At 44.0% G+C, this 19,096-nt stretch overlaps 1 protein-coding gene across 1 annotated transcript in view; it reads right to left on the bottom strand.

Annotated features, from left to right (window-relative positions):
• Positions 1-11,337: 11,337 nt before the first annotated feature.
• The window catches only part of CDH5 (cadherin 5, type 2 (vascular endothelium)), a 49,775-nt gene continuing 42,016 nt past the window's right edge, over positions 11,338-19,096 (bottom strand). Inside the window, exons 14-17 of the mRNA XM_006863632.1 lie at positions 18,057-18,181; positions 17,634-17,742; positions 12,121-12,366; positions 11,338-11,852 (exon numbers count right to left, since the gene is read on the bottom strand). Of these exons, the coding sequence (XP_006863694.1) occupies positions 11,338-11,852; positions 12,121-12,366; positions 17,634-17,742; positions 18,057-18,181 (995 nt within the window). The remainder of the gene's footprint in view (positions 11,853-12,120; positions 12,367-17,633; positions 17,743-18,056; positions 18,182-19,096) is intronic.

Here is a 19,096-nt window from a genome sequence, read left to right as displayed (position 1 = left end):
CATAACCTAAAACCTAAAGATGGGTTTCTACTTGTAAATGTGGAACCGGATACATCCAAAAAACCCCCAGAGGGAACAGAAGCAAATACTGTTAATGATATGATGCGCAGAGGGGATGAGTGCAAAACCGATGTTCTCCCATGTAAACTATCACTCAATTCACAATAAAAACTTAAAAAAAAAAAGGAACCTGACTACAAACAATGCATTATTGTTGCTGTTGTTATGTGTTGCCAAGTTGGTTCCGACTCTACGAGACCCTATATAGGATTTTTGAGGTTTTAAATCTTTTCAGAAGCAGAAAGCCTCACCTTTTTCTCATGGAAGGGCTGGTGGGCTCGAACTGAGGACCATGTGGTTCACAGCCCTGTGCTTATCCTATGGAGCCACTCGTACCCCCTAAATAATGCATTGTTGTTATATTTAAGTGCTGAGTGGTTCACAGTCCAGTGCTGATCCTACAGTGCCACACCAGGAGTCCATAGGCTCTGCTTTTCTGTTTGATCTTGAATCGATAGAAGGTCGCCACAACACAAAACCCAAACTTGTTGCCATCGCCTCCATTCTGGCTCTTGTTGTTAAATACCCTCAACTCCTCGGTTCCGACTCATAGACTCATAGCGACCCTGTATAGCGTTTCCGAGGAGCAGCTGGTGGGTTTGAACTGCCGACCTCGCAGCTCAAACTGACCTTGCAGTCCAGCACATTATCCTGCTGCGCTACCCCAGGACTCCATTCTGACGCTAAGTTACCTGGTATAGGATTTCTAAGGCTGTAAATCTTTATGGGACAGAAAGCTTCATCTTTCTCCCAAAAGCTGCTGGTGGGTTTAAATTAGCAGTCCAGTGTTTATCCTTCAGAGCCACCACACCACAACATGAGTCTCAGTGACCGCCCAGTATTCTGGTTTATTGACCTACCATAATTTACCTAACCATTGTGTAGTGGTTATGAGTTGGGCTGCTAACCTCAAGGTCAACAGTTCAAAACTACCAGCTTTTCCGCAGGAGAAAGATGGGGCTTTCTGCTCCCGTCAAGAGTTTCAGCCTCGGAAACCCTGTGCAGGGTCGCTCTGAGTGGGAGCTGACTCCATGGCACATAACTACTACCACCATTACCATCCTCTTATTGTTGGACACTGAAGGTTGTTTTACAGATAATTATTATTATAAACAACACTGAAATTAATAAATTAAGTTTTAATTGTGAGGATCTGAGAGTCAACCCATCCCTTTGAGAACAGCACCATTTGTCATCCCTGCCAGGCTCTGAGCGGCAGGAACAGCCCTCTGGGAGAGGCTAGGAAGAGCTGGGCAGGGCGGGGCGGGGCAGGGCAGGAGGGCTGGGCCTGGATACTGATGCAGCACAGAGACACAGAGAGACGATGGGGTCCCTGTGATGCTCATAGCACAGGGTTCCTGTGGTTAGGGCCCGTTGTCCTCCAGTGGGTTATGATTCCTAGGTAGGAGAGGGTCCTTGCCCGGTCACCGGTATCCCAGCAGCCCTACGCCATCTAGGAGGAGGCCTTGGCACTGGGAAGGCACCGAACTGGCGTAGAAGAGGGCGGTGGGTTCTGATCTTGTCGTTTTCTTTCTGACCCAGATACAGTGTTGTGGCCCAGGATTGCTATTGCTACCCAAGATCCTCAGATCTTTACAGCCAAGATGCCTGGGTACCCCGCACCTGGATGCCAGCAAGGACTGAACATTTGTTGACACACATCGCCCCCTCGTGGTCAATTTCCAGATGGTTGCTGCCTGGGCAACCTGGTCCATCCTCCAGACATAAGTAATAATTTTGGGGCCTGGGAAAGCCTTTGAACTCAGGGATTTGTATAGATCTCATGCTCTCTGGCCTGAACTCTGCCCTGAATTTGCTGTATTCTGGGTTTCAGTGTGGTCATCTATGAAACGGGGACAGTACCCCAGTTTCATAAATTTAGCCTGAGGAGGGCTCTGAGCCTATGGTCATTCAGCCCATGTCTACCAAGTCCAGGACCCAGTGTTGGCCAGAGTGAGGATGAGTATGTGGTCAGTCTGTCCCAGGATCACTGAGTCGGTGTCTCTTAAGACGTCTACACTCAGAGGCCCTCCAACCAAGTGAGTGTCACCCCTCCTTGCCTTAGGGTTAACAAAAACCAAGGAGGCAAGGCAGCCAGGTTGACCAAGAACCCAGAGTCAGGGTCCGGGAGGATGGGAGGGAAGGGGTTGCCTCTCTGGAGATGCCACAGGAGCCTGGAGGGCCTCTAGGAGGAGGAGGACATAATGGACAGTTCCCATGGGCTCTAGGGGTTGGGCAAGGAGCAGCCTGAATGGTAACATCAATGGGTGGTAGAGTTAAACAACTCCCCAAACTCTCCCCTTCATGAAAGCAATGAGAACGCTGGAAAAATGGTAAAATTCAGCCTTTTCAGAACTCAGAAAATGAACCAGATGCTTACCACAAGGCAGGGAATGTTTATTCAAGAAAGACAGTGACACCTCAGAAGGAACAGTGAGCTCATTGGTGTTTCAGCTTGCTCTACTCACATGTCCTTTCCCCCAGCCCTATGGTAGTCTGGGAAACAAACGGCCTCACAATCCCAGTGAAAACCAACAGCCTAGCAGCCGAAGGAGGCCGACTAGGGGAGGAACTCAATTTTCAAACAGTGTCATTATTTGATCTGTGTAGTGGCTCTCTAAAGGGTCCTTGGTGGCACAGAAGATTAAACATTGGGCTATTAACAGAAAGGTGCCTGGTTCAAACCCACCACCTACTCCTCAGGAAAAAGATGAGGCAGTCTATTTCTGTGAAACTTTCCAGCCTTAGAATGCATATGGAATAATTCTACTCAGACAGATGGGTTCGCTGTGAGTCAGAATTGATTTCACGAGAGAGGGCTAGTGGTTCTCTGGCAGACTCATAAGGCTGTGTTTATTTGATCTGACTCAGAACAATCAGTGGTAATTGTTTAACCTTGTAGTTGTCTGTAGTGGTAAGAGTTGAGGAAAACAAGAAGCTGATCAAAAAACTTAAAAGGAAGAGGTAATGAGTTGTCCATAGGGGGCTGTGAAAAGCTTTGACATTTCTAGACCACTCAATCTTTATGAATAACAGTGGAGCATTGTCAGGTATAGTGCTGGAAGATGAGCCCTTCAGGTTGGAAGACACTCAAAGATGACTGGGGAAGAGCTGCCTCCTTAAAGTAGAGTTGATCATAATGATGTGACTGGAGCAACGTTTTGGGGACCTTTATTTGCTGATGGGGCACAACTCAAAAGGAGGAGAAATACCTGCAAACATCCATTAATAATCAGAACATGGAATGTACAAAGTAGGAGTCTAGGAAAATTTGAAATAGTCAGAAATGAAATGGAACACATAAAGATTACTGTTCTAGGCATTAGTGAACTGAAATGGACAGGTGTTCACCATTTTAAATTTGATAATCATATGCCTTACTGTACTGGGAAGGTAAAATTGAAGAGGAAAGGAATCACATTCATCTGATTGGAAGATGTCCATATTTGTGCCCTTTCCAAAGAGAGGTGACCAAACAGTATGCAAAAATCATCAAGCAATATCATTAATATCACATGTAAGTAAAATGGTGCTGTTGTTGTTGATGTTAGGTGCCACTGAGTCAGTACTGACTTATAGCGACCCTTATACAACAGAACAAAACACTGCCCAGCCCTTGGCCAACCTCACAGTCATTGTTACATTTGAGCCCATTGCTGCTGCCACTATGCCAATCCATCTCTCTGGGGGTTCTTTTTCTTCTTCTCTGACCCTCCACTTTACCAGGCATGATATCCGTCTCCAGTGACTGGTCCCTCCTGACAATACGTCTGAAGTATAAGAGACCAAGTCTGGCCATCCTGGCTGTACTTGGCTGTACTCTGGAGCACTCTGGCTGTACTTCTTCCAACACAGATTTGTTGGTTCTTTTGGCAGTCCATGATACTTTTCAATATTCTCCTCCAATGCCTTAACTCAAATGCATCAATTCTTATATGATCTTCCTTATTCACTGTCCAGCTTTCGCATGTGAGGTTTGGGTCAGGTGACCATGGCTTGGGTCCGGTGCACCTTAGTCCTTAAACTGATATCTTTGCTCTTGAACATTTTAAAGAGGTCTTGTGCAACAGATTTGCCCAGTGCAATACATTGTTTGATTTCTTGGTTGCTGCTTTCACGAGTGTTGATGGTTAATCTGAGCAAAATGAAGTCTTGACAACTTCAAACTTTTCTCTGAGTATATGAATGTTGTTTATTGGTCCAGTGGTGAGGATTTTTGCTTTCTTTACATTGAGATGCAACCCACACAGAAGGCTGTGGTCTTTGATCTTCATCAGTAAGTATTTTAAGTCCTCTTCCTTTTCAGCAAGCAATGTTGTAGCATCTGTGAATCGCAGGTTGTTAATGAGACTTTCTCCAATCCTGACGCCACATTTTTCTTCATATGATCCAGGTTCTTGGATTATTTATTCAGTATACAGATTGAATAAGTATGGTGAAAGAATACAACCCTGGCACACACCTTTCCTAATTTTAAACTATTCAGTGTTCCTTTGTTCTGTTCGAACAACTGCCCTTTGGTCTATGTACAGATTCCTCATGAGCACAATTAAGTGTTCCAGGATACTCATACTTTGCAATGTTGTCCATCGCTTGTCATGATCCACACAATCAAAAGCCTTTGTATAGTCAATAAAACACAGGTAGTCATCTTTCTGGTATTCTCTGCTTTCAGCCAAGATCCATCTAATGTCAGCAATGATATCACTTGTTCTGCATCTTCTTCTGAATCCAGCTTGAACCTCTGGAAATTCTCTGTCTACACATGGCTGCGGCCGTTTTTGCATTATCTTTAGTAAAACTTTACTTGTGTGGGATATCAGTGATATTGTCCGAGGATTTCTGCATTCTGTTGGGTCACCTTTCTTTGAATGGGCACAAACACAGATCTCTTCCAGTCAGTTGGCCAAGTAGTTGCCTTCCAAATTTCTTGGCATAGATGAGTGGGTGCTCCAGTATCACATCAGTTTGTTGAAAGATTTCAGTTTGTATTCCATCATTTCTTGGTTCCTTGTTCTTTGCCAATGACTTCAATGCACTTTGAATTTCTTCCTTCAGGATCACTGGCTCTTGATCATATACTACCTCTTGAAATGGTTGAACAGTGACCATTTCTTTTTGGTACAGTGACTCTGTGTATTCCTTCCATTTTCTTCTGATGCTTTCTGCATCATTCAGTATTTTGCCCATAGTATCCTTCAATACCACAAGTCGAGGCTTAATTTTTTTCTTCTGTTCCCTTAGCTTGAGAAATGCTGAGTGTGTTATTCCCTTTTGGTTTTCTAACTCCAGGTCTTTGAACATTTTTGTTATAATATTTGACTTTGTCTTCTGGAGCTGACCTTAGAAATTTTCTGTTCAGTTCTTGTACCTCCTCACTTCTTCCATTTGCTTTAGCATCTTTACGCTGGAGGGCAAGTTTCAGTCTCTTCTGACATCCATTTTGGTCATTTCCTTCTCTCTTGACTTCTCAATGACCTTTTGCTTTTTTCCTGTATGTTCTTGATGTCATCCTACAACTCTTCTGGTCTTCAGTCTTTAGTGTTTAATGGATCAAATTTGTTCTTCAGATGATCTCTAAATTCAGGTGGGATATATTCAAGGTTATGTTTTGGCTCTTGTGGATTTGTTTTAATTTTCTTCAGCATCAGCCTGAGTTTGCATATGAGCAATTGATGGTCTGTTGCACAGTCTGCCCTGGCTTTGTTTCGGCCAATGGTATGGAGATTTTCTACTATCTCTTTCCACAGTTGTAATCATTTTGATTTCTGTGTATTCCATCTGGTGAGGTCCATGTGTATAGTCATCGTTTATGTTGTTTAAAAAAGGTATTTGCAATGAAGAAGTCATTGGTCTTGCAAAATTCTATTATGCAATTTCCAGCATCATTTTTTTCACCAAGGCCATACCATATTTTCCAACTACTGATCCTTCCTCTTTGTTTCCAACCTTTGCATTCCAATCACCAGTAATTATCAGTACCTCTTGATTGCATATTTGATCAATTTCAGATTGAAGAAGTTGGTAGAATTCTTCAATTTCATCATCACTGGCTTTACTGGTTTGTGCATACATTTGAATAATACTGGTGGTATTAACTGGTCTTCCTTGTAGGCATATGGATATTATCCTAACACAAAAAGTGTTGTACTTCATGACTGATCTGGATATATTTTTTTAAATGATGAATGCAACATCATAGTTGTCACTCTCGGCATAGTAAACCATGTGATTGTCACATTCAAAATGGCCAATACCAGTTCATTTCAACTCACCAATGCCTAGGATATCTATGTTTACATGTTCCATTTCATTTTTGACAATTTCCAAGTTTCCTTGATTCATACTTTGTACATTCCATGTTCCAATTATTAATGTGTGTGTACAGCTGTTTCTCTTCATTTTGAGTTGTGCTCATCAACAAATGAAGTTCCTGAGGGCTTTACTCCATTCATGTTATCATGGTCAACTCTATTTTGAGGAAGCAGCTCTTCCCCAGTTGCATTTTGAGTGCCTTCCAACCTGAGGGGCTCATCTTCCAGCACTATATCTAACAATATTTTTGTGCTCTTCATCTTATTTGAATATTCAATAATCTGGTGCTGACAGTGTTCCACTGCTATTCATAAAGTTTTCAGTGACTAAATATTTGGAAGAATCCATCTCTCCTTCTTCCTAGTCTGTCTTCATCTGGAAGCTCACCTGAAACCTGTCCACTTTGGGTGACCCTGCTGGTATTTCAAATACCAATGGCATAGCTTCCGGAACCACAAAACCATACCAGCCACAGTACGACAAACTGACAGATGTGTGGTGGAAAATTTTGCTAGAGATAGTTAAAAAATGGTTGTAACAGTACATCGACAAGGAAGTGCCAGAAATTCAAGTTGGATTTAGAAGACGATGTGGAACTAGGGGATATCATTGCTTATATCAGATGGATATTGACTGAAAGCAGAGAATACCAGAAACATGTTTACTTGTGCTTCACTGACTATGTAAAGGATTTTGATTGTGTGGATCATGACAGGCTATGGATTACACCATGAATAATGGCTATTCCAGAACACCTCTGCTCTTGAGGAAGATCTACATCAACAAAGAGGCAGTTAGAACAGAACAAGGTGATACTGAATGGTTTTAAAATCAGGAAAATTGTGCATCAGGTTGTATCCTTTTACCATACTTATTTAATCTGTACGTTGAGCAAATAATCTGAGAAGCTGGATTATATGAATAAGAATGTGGCATTAGGATTGGAGGAAGAGTCATCTCCCCGTGTGACATGCAAACAGCACAACTTTGCTTTCTGGAAATGAAGAGGACTTAAATATTACTGATGAAGCTCAAAGACTACAGATTTCAGTATAGATTGCACCTCTATGTAAAAACAACCAAATTCCTCATGACTGGACCAATAAATAACATTATGATAAATAGAGGAAAGAATGAAGCTGTCAAAGACCTTATTTTGCTTGGATCTACAATGAACATTCATGGAAACAGCAGTCAATCAATCGAATGACATTAGCATTAGGTATTTGCATTAGGTAAATCTGCTGCAAAAGATCTCTTTAATGTATTCAAGAGTAAAGATGTCAGTTTGAGGAGTAATGTGTGCATGATTCAAGTCATGGTATTTTCAATCGTCTCATATGCATAAGGAAGACCTTAGAAGAATTAATGCATTTGAGTTACAGTGTTGAAGAAGAATATTACAAGTACCACGGACTGCCAAAAGAACAAACAAAATCTGTCCTAGAAGAAGTGAAGCCAGCATGCTCCTTGGAAACCAGGATGGTGAAATTTCACCTCTCATACTTTGGACATGTTATCAGGAGTGACCGGTCGGTCCCTGGAGAAGAACATCATGCTTGGTAAAATGGAGATCAGAGAAAAAGAGGCAGACCCCCGAGATGAATTGACAGTAGTAGCAACAATGAGCTTAAATGTTTAACAGTTGTAAGGATGGCATAGGACCTGGCAGTGTCTTGTTCTGTTGTACACAGAGCTGCTTTGAGCCTGAGCCAGCTCAATGGCTTCTAATAATGACAAACACACATGTAGTGTTTTATTTATACCCAGGAAAGACCTCAGAAGGCCTTGAGCTCTTAACTCTAGCTGACCTTGGAGTTATGTACAAGCAGGAAGTGAAGTCTAACTTACAACAATATATTTCAGATTTATACCAACTTAGTTTCAACAGTGTACAAAACCTTTGCTCCTATTTAGTTCCATTCCTTCCTGTTTTTTTTTGTGCTATTATTGTTGTACATATTAAATTTTTATACAACCAAGACCAAAATAAGACACAGAAAGCAAATACAAAATGGCAGATGTAAATCTTAACTTGCTGATAATTACATTAAATGTAAAAGGGTTAAACACTATAATAAAGTGTCAGAACTATGTAGAATGGAGAAAAATCATGATGCAACTATATTCATTCTACAAAAGACACACTTTATATTCAAAGATACAAACAGGTTGAAAGTAAAAGAATGGAAAAAGATATGGTAAATAGTAACCAGAAAGATTTGGAGTGACTATACTATTATGAGACAAAATAGATTTTATGATAAAAATTGCTATTAGAGACAAAGAAGTATCTTTTATGATGCTAAAAGGGGTGAGTCCATCAAGAAGATGTAACAATTATAAACCTATATTCTCCTAACAACAGAGCACTAAAATACATAAAGCAAAAATGCACAGAATTGAAAGACGAAAACCATTTAACATAATCTGGGACTTCAATATCCTACTTTTGACAATAGATCTAGATGGAAGATTGAATAGGAAACAGAAGAAGAACAACACTATAAACCAACTAGATCTAACAGACATCTATGGAACATTCTACCCAACAACAGAATACACATTCTTTTTCATGTGCACATGGAACATTTTCCAGGATACACCATATTAACATAAAACAAGCCTCAGTAAATAAAAAAAGCCTGAAATCAAATAAAGTATGTTCTCTCATTATAATAGAATAAACTTAAAAAATCAGTAGCAGAATGAAATCTGGAAAATTCAAATACTTGGGGAAATTAAACAACACATTCCTAAATAACCAATGGGACACACATACACAAAAATCACAAAGGAAATAAAAACAAAACTTGGAATTAGACAAATTGACCCAAGAGCTCCAAGCAGCAGTGTTCGTCCAGACCACAGTTTGTGAAACATCAGTTTTCTGGGGACACTGTCCTGCTGGCAAAGGTCAAGGAGCAGAGGCCTTGCTGAGGTGGGTTCCATCCCTCTACTCCTCAACTTAATACCCAACAAAGAGATGCCTTCTTCTTACTTTGATTGTGAAGTTTTCCAGGCAAGACTTCAATGTTGGGGTCTACAGACCCCAGGGAGGTGCCACTTAGTCGATCACTGTTGTCAACCACCAATCAGGGCTGATTTTCTCCCTTCTGTACTTCAGCCTGCTGGTTCCTCATTTGGCAAATGGAAGTGGTATTGTGCCCCCTCTCCCCCAGAGGTCCTGCCTGCTATGTGGGGTGGGGGCGAGGAGCCTGTACAGAGGCTGGGTGAAGGCATGGAACATGACTAGGTGACCATCTTGACTTTCTACTTCATTCCCTTTTCCCAATGTGTTCCCATGCCCTCTCAGCTCCTCTGATGACAGTGGTGGTAACACCAGTGTGTGTGTGTTCCACGTGAGCTCTCCACTCTGTGATGCTTTAGTTTAATGACCCAGAAATGGAAGAATTTCAAGGTATTTCTTTATTTAGGTATATATATATAAAATACAGTACGATCCATGCACCAGTGTGGCCAATATACAATGATCTCTACAGTAATTACTACAATGAGAGAAAATAGGTTACAGAAATTTGCTTATCCAACTAAAAATCCTAAATTAAAATTACTAATCTAAACAGCAACCTGTTTGTTATGCAAAAATCCATTTACTCTATATGCTTGTGAGAACTAGAAACTTGTAAGTATTATTAGTAAAAAAAAAACATTATTAAAACCTAATTACTAGTTAAAAAAATAGTCAGTGTTCTCTACGCTCCCTTCTAGTGTGAGGGGACTAGTGGGTGGGGTCTGACCAGAGCAGAAATCTTGGGGAGATCATTTCTGCCCGGGCTCCTCTCTGCTGACGGATCCCACTTTCCCAGGCTATATTTGCATTGGGGTGTTCCACGCGAGGCTGAAAGTCCGTGACACACAGATGGCTGAAGTGCTCGGACAGGGCACGGGCCTTTCTGAAGTGTATGGGGCCTGCTGGGGTTCCCTGAGATGTGGCAACAAAAAGGTGCAAAGGCAGATTCCTTGTCCTACAGCCTGTGGGGTTTGAACATTGACCAGAGTTGCTGTGGGCCACATCTTGGACGCCTCTTAGTCAAGAGCTTAGGAGTCAGGAGGACAGAAAGAACAAGGGAGTCAGCGAATCAAAGGCAGGGAGGCAGGGAAAGGGGCTGTGAGAGAAAAAAAGCAGAAGATGGGAGGGAAGGACAGGAAGAGACAGCCAGCTGAAAAGCAGAGAGACTAGGCCAGGCAGAGATGGGGAAGTCATCTGCTCCAGGAACATCTGCCCCGCCTCACAGACAAAACTGGAGGAGTGTGGATGAAGGTTAGAATGGGCTCCCAGTTATTGCTGCTCCTCTCCTGAGGGGCTGCCTGTGGAGATGATCCTCCCTCTGTGATCCGTCACACTTTTAGTCTCCACTGTCCCCTCCAGGATAAATTCACAGTTGCATCAAAGCTCAACAAGCCATTTCCCTGAATTTGGTTGAAGGTTCAACGCTCAGTACAGCAGTTACCATGTGACCAGCCAGCGAGGTCACCTCATGTCTGGAGATCAGGAGCTGCCAAGTGGTCCCTTCCTCCCTCTGGACAGGCCTGGGAGGAATGGCGCGGACTGGGGCTTTTGGGAGCAGGTGTGATAGGCAGTTAGAGTCTTGCCCCCCAGGTCAAGCTGTCCAGTCCTTTGGTTCCAGCCAGGCACCAAGACTGTACTGACCTCACAGGGTGGGGGGGTCACTGCAGTTGGGTCCACTCTGCAGCCTTGAGGAACCAGAGGAAGTCTTTGGGTTGGACCCATGGTGGGATTATGGGAATCTCCCATCTCAATTTGAACACTAGTTGACTTTTCCAGTACTTAGGGGGTATTGAGCCCCAAAACATGTCTGGACGCTTTAGAGGCCTGGATTTGCAGAATCCATGAGGGAGGGGTACTGGACTTGGTGTCAGTGCCACTTTTCCTGAGCTGCAGCCGTTTGGATCCCCAGGCCCGAAAGGCCAGGTCCCCTAGTACAGCAGCTCCTCCCGGGGGTCTGAGCCATACAGCTCCGCCAGCATCTTGAACCTGGGGCCCCAGTCATTGAGGAAGTCGTAGTCGATGTCCGAGTCAGATGAGTCGGTGACCAAGGAGCTGAGCGACTCGGCAATGGACTCGGAGCCCTCGAAGCCGTAAATGTGAAGCGTGTCGTAAGGGGGCCCGTCACCGTCGTGGTCCGCTTCGTCTTTCTTTACCTCGATCATGGCCGCCATCTCGCCCGGCGCACTGTGCATGCTGGGCCCGCGCCGCGGCGGCTTCTGCACCGGCCGGTAGAGCGTCGGCCGCGAGTTAGGAGAGCGCGGGGATTGGGGCCCACCGCGACGCACCGAGTTGAGCACGGACACGTCGTAGCTGGTGGTGTCCATCTCTCCGCCGCCCTCCTCGTCGTAGGTGACTAGCTGCTCATGGATCTCGGGCACGCTCTTGCCGTGCGCGCGGGCCTGCTTTCGGAGCCGCCGTCGCAGGAAAATGAGGAGGGTGATCACTGCGAGCGACAGAGCAGATGTCACCTCAGAGCCCCATCAGCGGCCTCCACCTGCCCAGACTCGGTGCGACACCTTCATGACCGCACCACACAGAACATTTGACTTGTTCAGGCATCTAGTGGGTCACCTGTCCCTGGAAACGGCACCCAGGGAGGTCCCAGGTGGGACACTGAGCCCGGGGAGCATGGACGGGGATTCCTGGCTTCCCCTCCTCCCTGTGAAGCCCCCTTGGCACCCCTGCCCCGCTCAGGTCGCGCCCCCACTGACCTGCGATGGTGAGGATGCAGAGGAAGATGGCTACCAACGCCTGGACGCTGACGCCCACCTGCGCCACAGCCTCTTCACAGAAGGTGAACTCGCCGTGCTCATTGCACTTGCATACCGCCACGGCCAGCGTGTTGGTGCTCGTGAGGCTGGGCTTGCCGTTGTCTGAGATGAGCACAGGCAGGTAGTGGATCTTGACACGCGCGCGGTCAAACTGCCCGTACTTAACAGTGATGTTGGCTGTGTTGTCTGCAAACATCAAAGCGTACACATTGCAGGTCTCCTCCTCCAGTGAGCCCTCCTTGACTGAGCCAGCTCATATGCTGCTTGGGGTGTTTCTCTGCCCTTTGCGTCCCCAGCCGCATGTTTCAGTCATTTGAATTCAGACCTGTGTGCCCATAGAGAGGGTGTTTTGGCAGCTACTTTGGTCCTGCAGGAGTCCAGGTGTGGTACTGTGGGTTAATGTGCCAGACTGCAAATCCGTTTGAATTACAAGGTCGGCGGTTCAAGCTCACCAGCTGCTCCTCGGAAACCCTATACAAGGTCGCTATGGGTCGGAATCGACTCGACAGCACTTCACAACACAACAATGGTCCTGGAGTCTTGGTGTGGGTTTGAACTCCAAGGTCTATAGTTCAAACCCATAGCCTCTCCTTGGAAACCCTATTCAGGGTCGCCATGAGTTGGCGCTTATGCCACGATGCTTAACAACAATAACAGTTATAATCCTGGCGTGGCACTGTAGGATATGCACTTGACTGTTTTTAAGCAGTTCAAACCCACCAGTTGCTTCTTGGAAACTCTATGCAGGGTCACTAAGAGTCAGAACTGACTCAAAAGCACTTAATAACAGCAACTCTTAGCGGGTCTTTGCTAATAGTGGTGTCTCTGGGCAGCTGATAAGCTTGACCCTTCTCTTTCCCTAATCCCACTCCAACTACAGGGGACTTTCTCTTTGACTCAATTAATTATTGTATTGTTTCACACTTCACAAACAATTAGGGGAAAAATAAAATTTAAAAAATGTTTTTTCACATTGCACCAGCTTCTAAGGGTGTTTCTGCTGTCCCTGAAAACCCATCAAGGCAAAAGAGCAATAACAATGACCTATTCATTGCATGGACCCTTTTCCAACAACATAAATGATGACTATACATGTGGACCTCACCAGATGGAATACACAGGAATCAAACTGACTATATCTATGGGAAAAACTGATAAAGAAACTCAGTATCATCCCTCCAAACAAGGCTAAGAGCTCACTGTGGAATAAATCATCAGTTGCTCTTATGCATGTTCAGGCGGAAGCTGAAAATTAAATCCACGAGAGCCAAAATATGACCTTGAATATATCCCACCTGAATTTAGTGACCATTTCAAGAACAGATCTGTTGCATTAGACACTAAAGACTGAAGACCAGAAGAGTTGTGAGAGACATCAAGAACATCATACACGAGGAAAGCAAAAGGAGAGAAAAAAGACAAAATGGATGTCAGAAGAGACTCTGAAACTTGTTCTTGAAAGCAGAGAAGTGTGATAGTTATGATTTTGTATCCCCTCAACTGATTTCAGTAGTTTAGCAGTTAAAATGTAGTTATCACTTCCATGATGAGATCTGATCTAATACAATCAATCCCATGATAGGATCTGATGCCATCAGCCCTGATGGGATGTAAGTATCCAGTATGTTGTAAAACCTTCACTTCTCTGATGTTAGTGGAGTCAGATGCAATCTGCAGGGCTAGGTGGTATATTGAACCATTCGCTTTTGAGATATAAAAGGACAGAGAAGTGAGCAGAGAAGGAGGGTTCCACTGACACCAAGACAGAAGAGCTGGAGTGGAGTGCATCCTTTGGACCTGAGGTCCCTGTATTGTGAAATTCCTGGATCCAGAGGAAGATTGACACCAAGACACACAGAACTCCAAGCAATCCTGAACTTACAGATGCTGAAACAAAACAAGGAGTGTTCAGGGATGGCGCTCGGAATTTGTACTTCTAACCTCTTAAACTGTGAGAGAATAAATTTCTGTATGTTAAAGTCATCCAGTTGTGGTGTTTCTGTCATAGTAGCACTAGATAACTAAGACAAGAATCTAAAGCAACTGGAAGAAATGAAAGTGCTGAACAGAAAATTTCAAAGGTCAGCTTGAGAAGTATTCTAATGAAATGGACAAAGACCTGGAATTGGAAAACCAAAAGGGAAAAACATGCTCAACATTACTCAGGCTGAAGAAATGAAATGAAAATTCAAGCCTCAGATTGAAATATTGAAGGATTCTATGGTTGGCAGCTCAAATATACCAATCACTCCCTGGAAACCCTATACAGGGTTGTGTAAGTTGGAATTGACTTGATGACACTTAACAACAATAGGAAAAATATTGAATGATGCAGAAAGCACCAAAAGAAGATGAAAAGAACACCCAGAGTATGAAAAATAATTGGTCATCCAACCATTTCAAGAGGTAACATGATCAACAACTGATGGTACCAAAGGAAGAAGTCTAAGCTGCACTAAAGGTGTTGGTGAGAAACAAGGCTTCAGGGATTCTTGGAATACAAATGTTTCAACAAACTGATGCCACACTTGAGGTTCCCACTCATCTATGCCAAGAAATTTGGAAGACAACTACCTGGCCAAATGACTGGATATCCATATTTGTGCCCATCACTAAGACAGGTGACCTGATGGGATGTGGAGATCATCAAACAATATCATTAATATATGTAAGTAAAATTTTGCTGACGATAATCACAAAGCATTTGCAGCAGTACATCGATTATACCTTCAACTATAATAGGCAGCTGCCAGAAATTCAAGCCAGATTCAGAAGAGAATGGGGAATGAGGGATATTATTGCTGACGTCAGATGGATCCTGGCTGAAAGCAGACAGTGTTTACTTGTACTTTCTTGACTATGCAAAGGCATTCTACTGTGTGAAACACAACAAACTATGGATAACGTTGTGAAGAATGGGAATTCCAGAGCACTTAATTGTGTTTACAAGGAACTTGTACATAGATTAAGAGGCATTTGTTAGAACAGAACACGGGGACACTGAATGGTTTAAAATCAGGAAAGGTGTGTATCAGGCTTGGATCATCTCACCATACGTATTCAGTCTGTATGCTGAGCAAATAATCTGAGACGCTGGATTATAGGAATAATAATGTAGCATCAGATTGGAGGAAAAGTTGTGTGATATGCAGATGATACAACCTTGCTTGTTGACATCGAAAAGGGTTTAAAATACTGATGAAGATCAAAGACTACAGACTACAATATGGATTGCACCTCAATGTAAAGAAAATGAAAATACTGACAACTGGCCCAATGGATAACATCATGGTTTAAGGAGAAAAGATTGAAGTTGTCAAAGACATAACTTTGTTTGCATCTACAGTCAACACTCATGGAAGTGGCAATCAAGAAATCAAACAACACATTGCATTAGGCAAATCTGCAAAAGACCTCTTTAAAGGGTTACAGTGCAAAGTTGTCAATTTGAGGACTAAGGTGCTCCTGACCCGAGCAATGGTATTTTCAGTTGCCTATATGCAGCTGCTCCGCGGAAGAAAGATGATGAGGTTTTCTGTTCGCGTACAGGGTTGCTACGAGTCAGAACCGACTCCACAGCACATAACCACCACCACCACCAATATGCATGTGAAAGTTGGACAATGAATAAGGAAGACTAGAAGAACTCGATACATTTGAATTATGTGCCTGAGAACAATACTGAAAGTACTATGCACTGTCAAAATCCGTCTTGGAAGAAGTACAGCTAGAATGCTCCTTAGAAATAAGAATGGCAAGACTTTGTCCCTCATCTTTTGTACATTGCATCAGGAGGGACCAGATCATGCTAGGTAGAGTGGTGAGTCAGGGAAAAAGAGGAAGACCCCCAGCAAAATGGATTGGCACAAGATGACAATTGTGAGGATGGTGCAGGACCAGGCGGTGTTTCATTCTGCTGTGCAGAACCGACTCGATGACACCCACTAGCAGGCAATCTGCATTTCATAGGCTTCCAGGAGGTTCTGACATCCATGGTCAGAGGAAGCCTGCTCCAGGATTTATCTAGCCGCTCAGGGTCAGCATACTCTAGAAGGTAACAGAAAGCAAGGGAGGCCATCGTCTAGATTTTCAGATGAAAGCCAATTATATTCCATTCTGAAGTAGCTACATCTATTATGTTGTTGTTAAGTGCCATTGAGTTGGTTCCAACCAATAGGGTTTCTGTTAGCGTAGTTGTTACGAATCGGGCTGCGAGCTTCAAGGTAAGCAGTTCGAAACTACCAGCTGTTCTGTGGGAGAAAGATGAGGCTTTCTGCTCCCGTAAAGATTTACAGCCTCGGAATCCCTGTGCAGGGTCACTATGGGTCGGAACCGACTCGACGGCACTTAACAACTTAACATAGGGTTTCCAAGGAGCAGCTTGTGAACTTGCAGTTCAAACGGCTTTGCAGTCTGGTGCATTAAGCTACAGAACTACAAATGATATGGGCTTTGACATTTCATGGGTGAAATGAAAGATTTTGACATGCAGAGCATTCCAAATCTCAGTGAGACTTGGACATGGCTTGCTCACGACCAATAGGCTTCCCTTCTGGTCGTACATTGGCTGTCTATGGGGTGGTTCCTAAGCTTTTTGCCCCATTGCAAACTCCACTCTGAGTGGATTGAGGTGGACGTTGGAGATGGGGTGACGTATTTTTTTTTTTTTTTGCTAATAAAAGCACCAAAATGTTGTCTGGTTTACTGTCAGCACATCATGGTCTCATTCCCCATTTTGCATGCAGTAGGCCCTTTAAGGGTGGGTCTGTGGCTGATTCCCCTAGGCTTGTCCCAGAGAACCGACACAGGGTTCCTTAGTTGGGTCCTCCTATCAGGGACCCTAGTGCCAACCCCTTCTCAAAGGTAGCAATTGCTATTTGAATACAGCGATCCTCATCAACCACAGTTTAGGGATAGAGAGAACTTCTGCCCAGTGCTAGATGAAAAGATTGCTCCATTTAAAACCAAAGGAAATAAATGTTCTCTCTTTTTCTGAGGAGGCTGCAGAGGCAAGCATGGGAACCCGTCTACTTTTGGCTGGGATTCAGCCCACTCAGCGCCAGGGAGCACAAAAGGCCCAGGAGCTCTGATTGGCCACTAATGACATCATAGGAATTGCTGGACTGTGATTGGTGGCTGAGATTGCGTTCTAGGACCACCTGATGGTAAGTAGTCATTGTAGAGGTCCATGTTATGCATAGAGCAATTGGCAGTTTGGGTGAAGCCTAGAGCTTGCGGTGCGACTGCCCCCATATCTCGTCTCTATTTCTTACTGATCTGAGCATCTTATGGGGGAATAGGCGGACATGACGTGGTAGTTAGGTCAGGGTGGCGCTGACCATTGCATAAATCTGTGAAGTCAGTGGCAGACATTTTACGAAATAGCCTGTAACTTGTAAATCCCAGTGATTGATAAGCCACCCTGCCAAGCGCCTGGCTGCTCTGTTACGCACCCCGATTGTCCGTGAGGGTGAAGTTGCTGTCCTCATTACGCAGGGAGAATCTGAACTTCACATCTTGCGGTGTGATATCCTTGTCTATAGCTGAGATCCGCGCGACCACCTGGAGTGAGAAAAGAGGGGGACTGCAGTGTGTTTGGGGAGGCTTGGGGTTCAGTGATGGAGACGTGGGGTTTAGGCCCGACTATGGCTAAACCTGCACCCTCTTTTTCTAGCTCCCCCGCTTTACTTTCTACAAATTCTCCCTAAGCCTTCGTTTCTCCATCTGTAAAATGGGGATACTGTTGCCTTCTCTCAAGGCGGTTGCGGAGGTTACATTAGCACAGTGAAACCCTATCTGATTGTGGGTGGGAGTGATTCAGTCCCTCAGCCGGCTGCAGGGTGGCGCTACCTGGCCCTCCCACCCCACTGACTCACCTGGCCTGAGGCTGCGTTCTCACACACTTTTGGCTCATAGGGCTGGGCAAACTCTGGGGCATTGTCATTTTCATCCAGGACTTCAATGTGGACTTGTACAATGGATTCCTTGTCTGTGGGGTTCCCTGTGGGGAAAAGAGTGATGCTAGCCCCAAGGGTAGAGGGTGTATGGACCCCTGGAAGAGATGTCAGGGATGGTGCTCCCGGTGAAGGGGATGCTGCAGAGTAGGTTAAGTTTCATTCACAAGGGTGATTTCTTGGAGCATTGCTTGTAACAATCATAAAGGTAATAGGTTAACAAGTTATGCCCCTTTGTTGTTATTATGTGCCGTGGAGTTGGTTCCGACTCATAGTGACCCTGTGCAGGGTTTCTGAGGCTCTAAATCTTAATGGGAGCAGAAAGCCTCATCTTTCTCCTGCGGAACGGCTGGTAGTTTCGAACTGCTAACCTTGCGGTTCGCAGCCCGATTCGTAACCACTATGCTATCAGAGCTCCTTTATGCCCTTCTAAGGGAATGGAATATTGGTGGCCATTTATGATGTCCATATGAAGACATTTAACAATGTAATTAAAAACCTTTTTTGAAGACATTTTAGTGCCATGGAAAAATGGCTATGGAGTAAGGTTACGTAAAACAACAACAACAAAAACCAAAAACGGTATGATATTTTATATAAATGTTGTAATTATGAATGTGTTTTATTATGTATGCTATTTTATACAAATGTTTTTACTTATGTGAACTATGTATAGAAAAAAGATCAGAAAAAATACACTGTAATTCTTATAGTGGGATTGTTGTTTTTGTTAAGTGTTGTTGAGTTGGTTCCAATTCATGGTGACCCTGTACAGGTTTTCCGAGGAGCAGCTGGTGGTTTTGAACTGCTGACCTTGTGGTTCGCAGTTCAGTGCTGATCCTATAGTACCACACCAGGCGTTCAATAATGGGATTATAGGGGGACAGTAGATGGGTAATTTTCTTCTTCTTTTCTGTTATTTTTCCCCCCTCTGTTTTCTAAAATAAGTAATGATAATTTTA

Source organism: Chrysochloris asiatica, unplaced genomic scaffold (assembly GCF_000296735.1).
Source record: "Chrysochloris asiatica unplaced genomic scaffold, ChrAsi1.0 scaffold00055, whole genome shotgun sequence".
NCBI lineage: Eukaryota > Metazoa > Chordata > Mammalia > Afrosoricida > Chrysochloridae > Chrysochloris > Chrysochloris asiatica.
The sequence above is the reverse complement of the archived record's forward strand: the minus strand, read 5'-3'. Positions and strand labels throughout refer to the sequence as shown.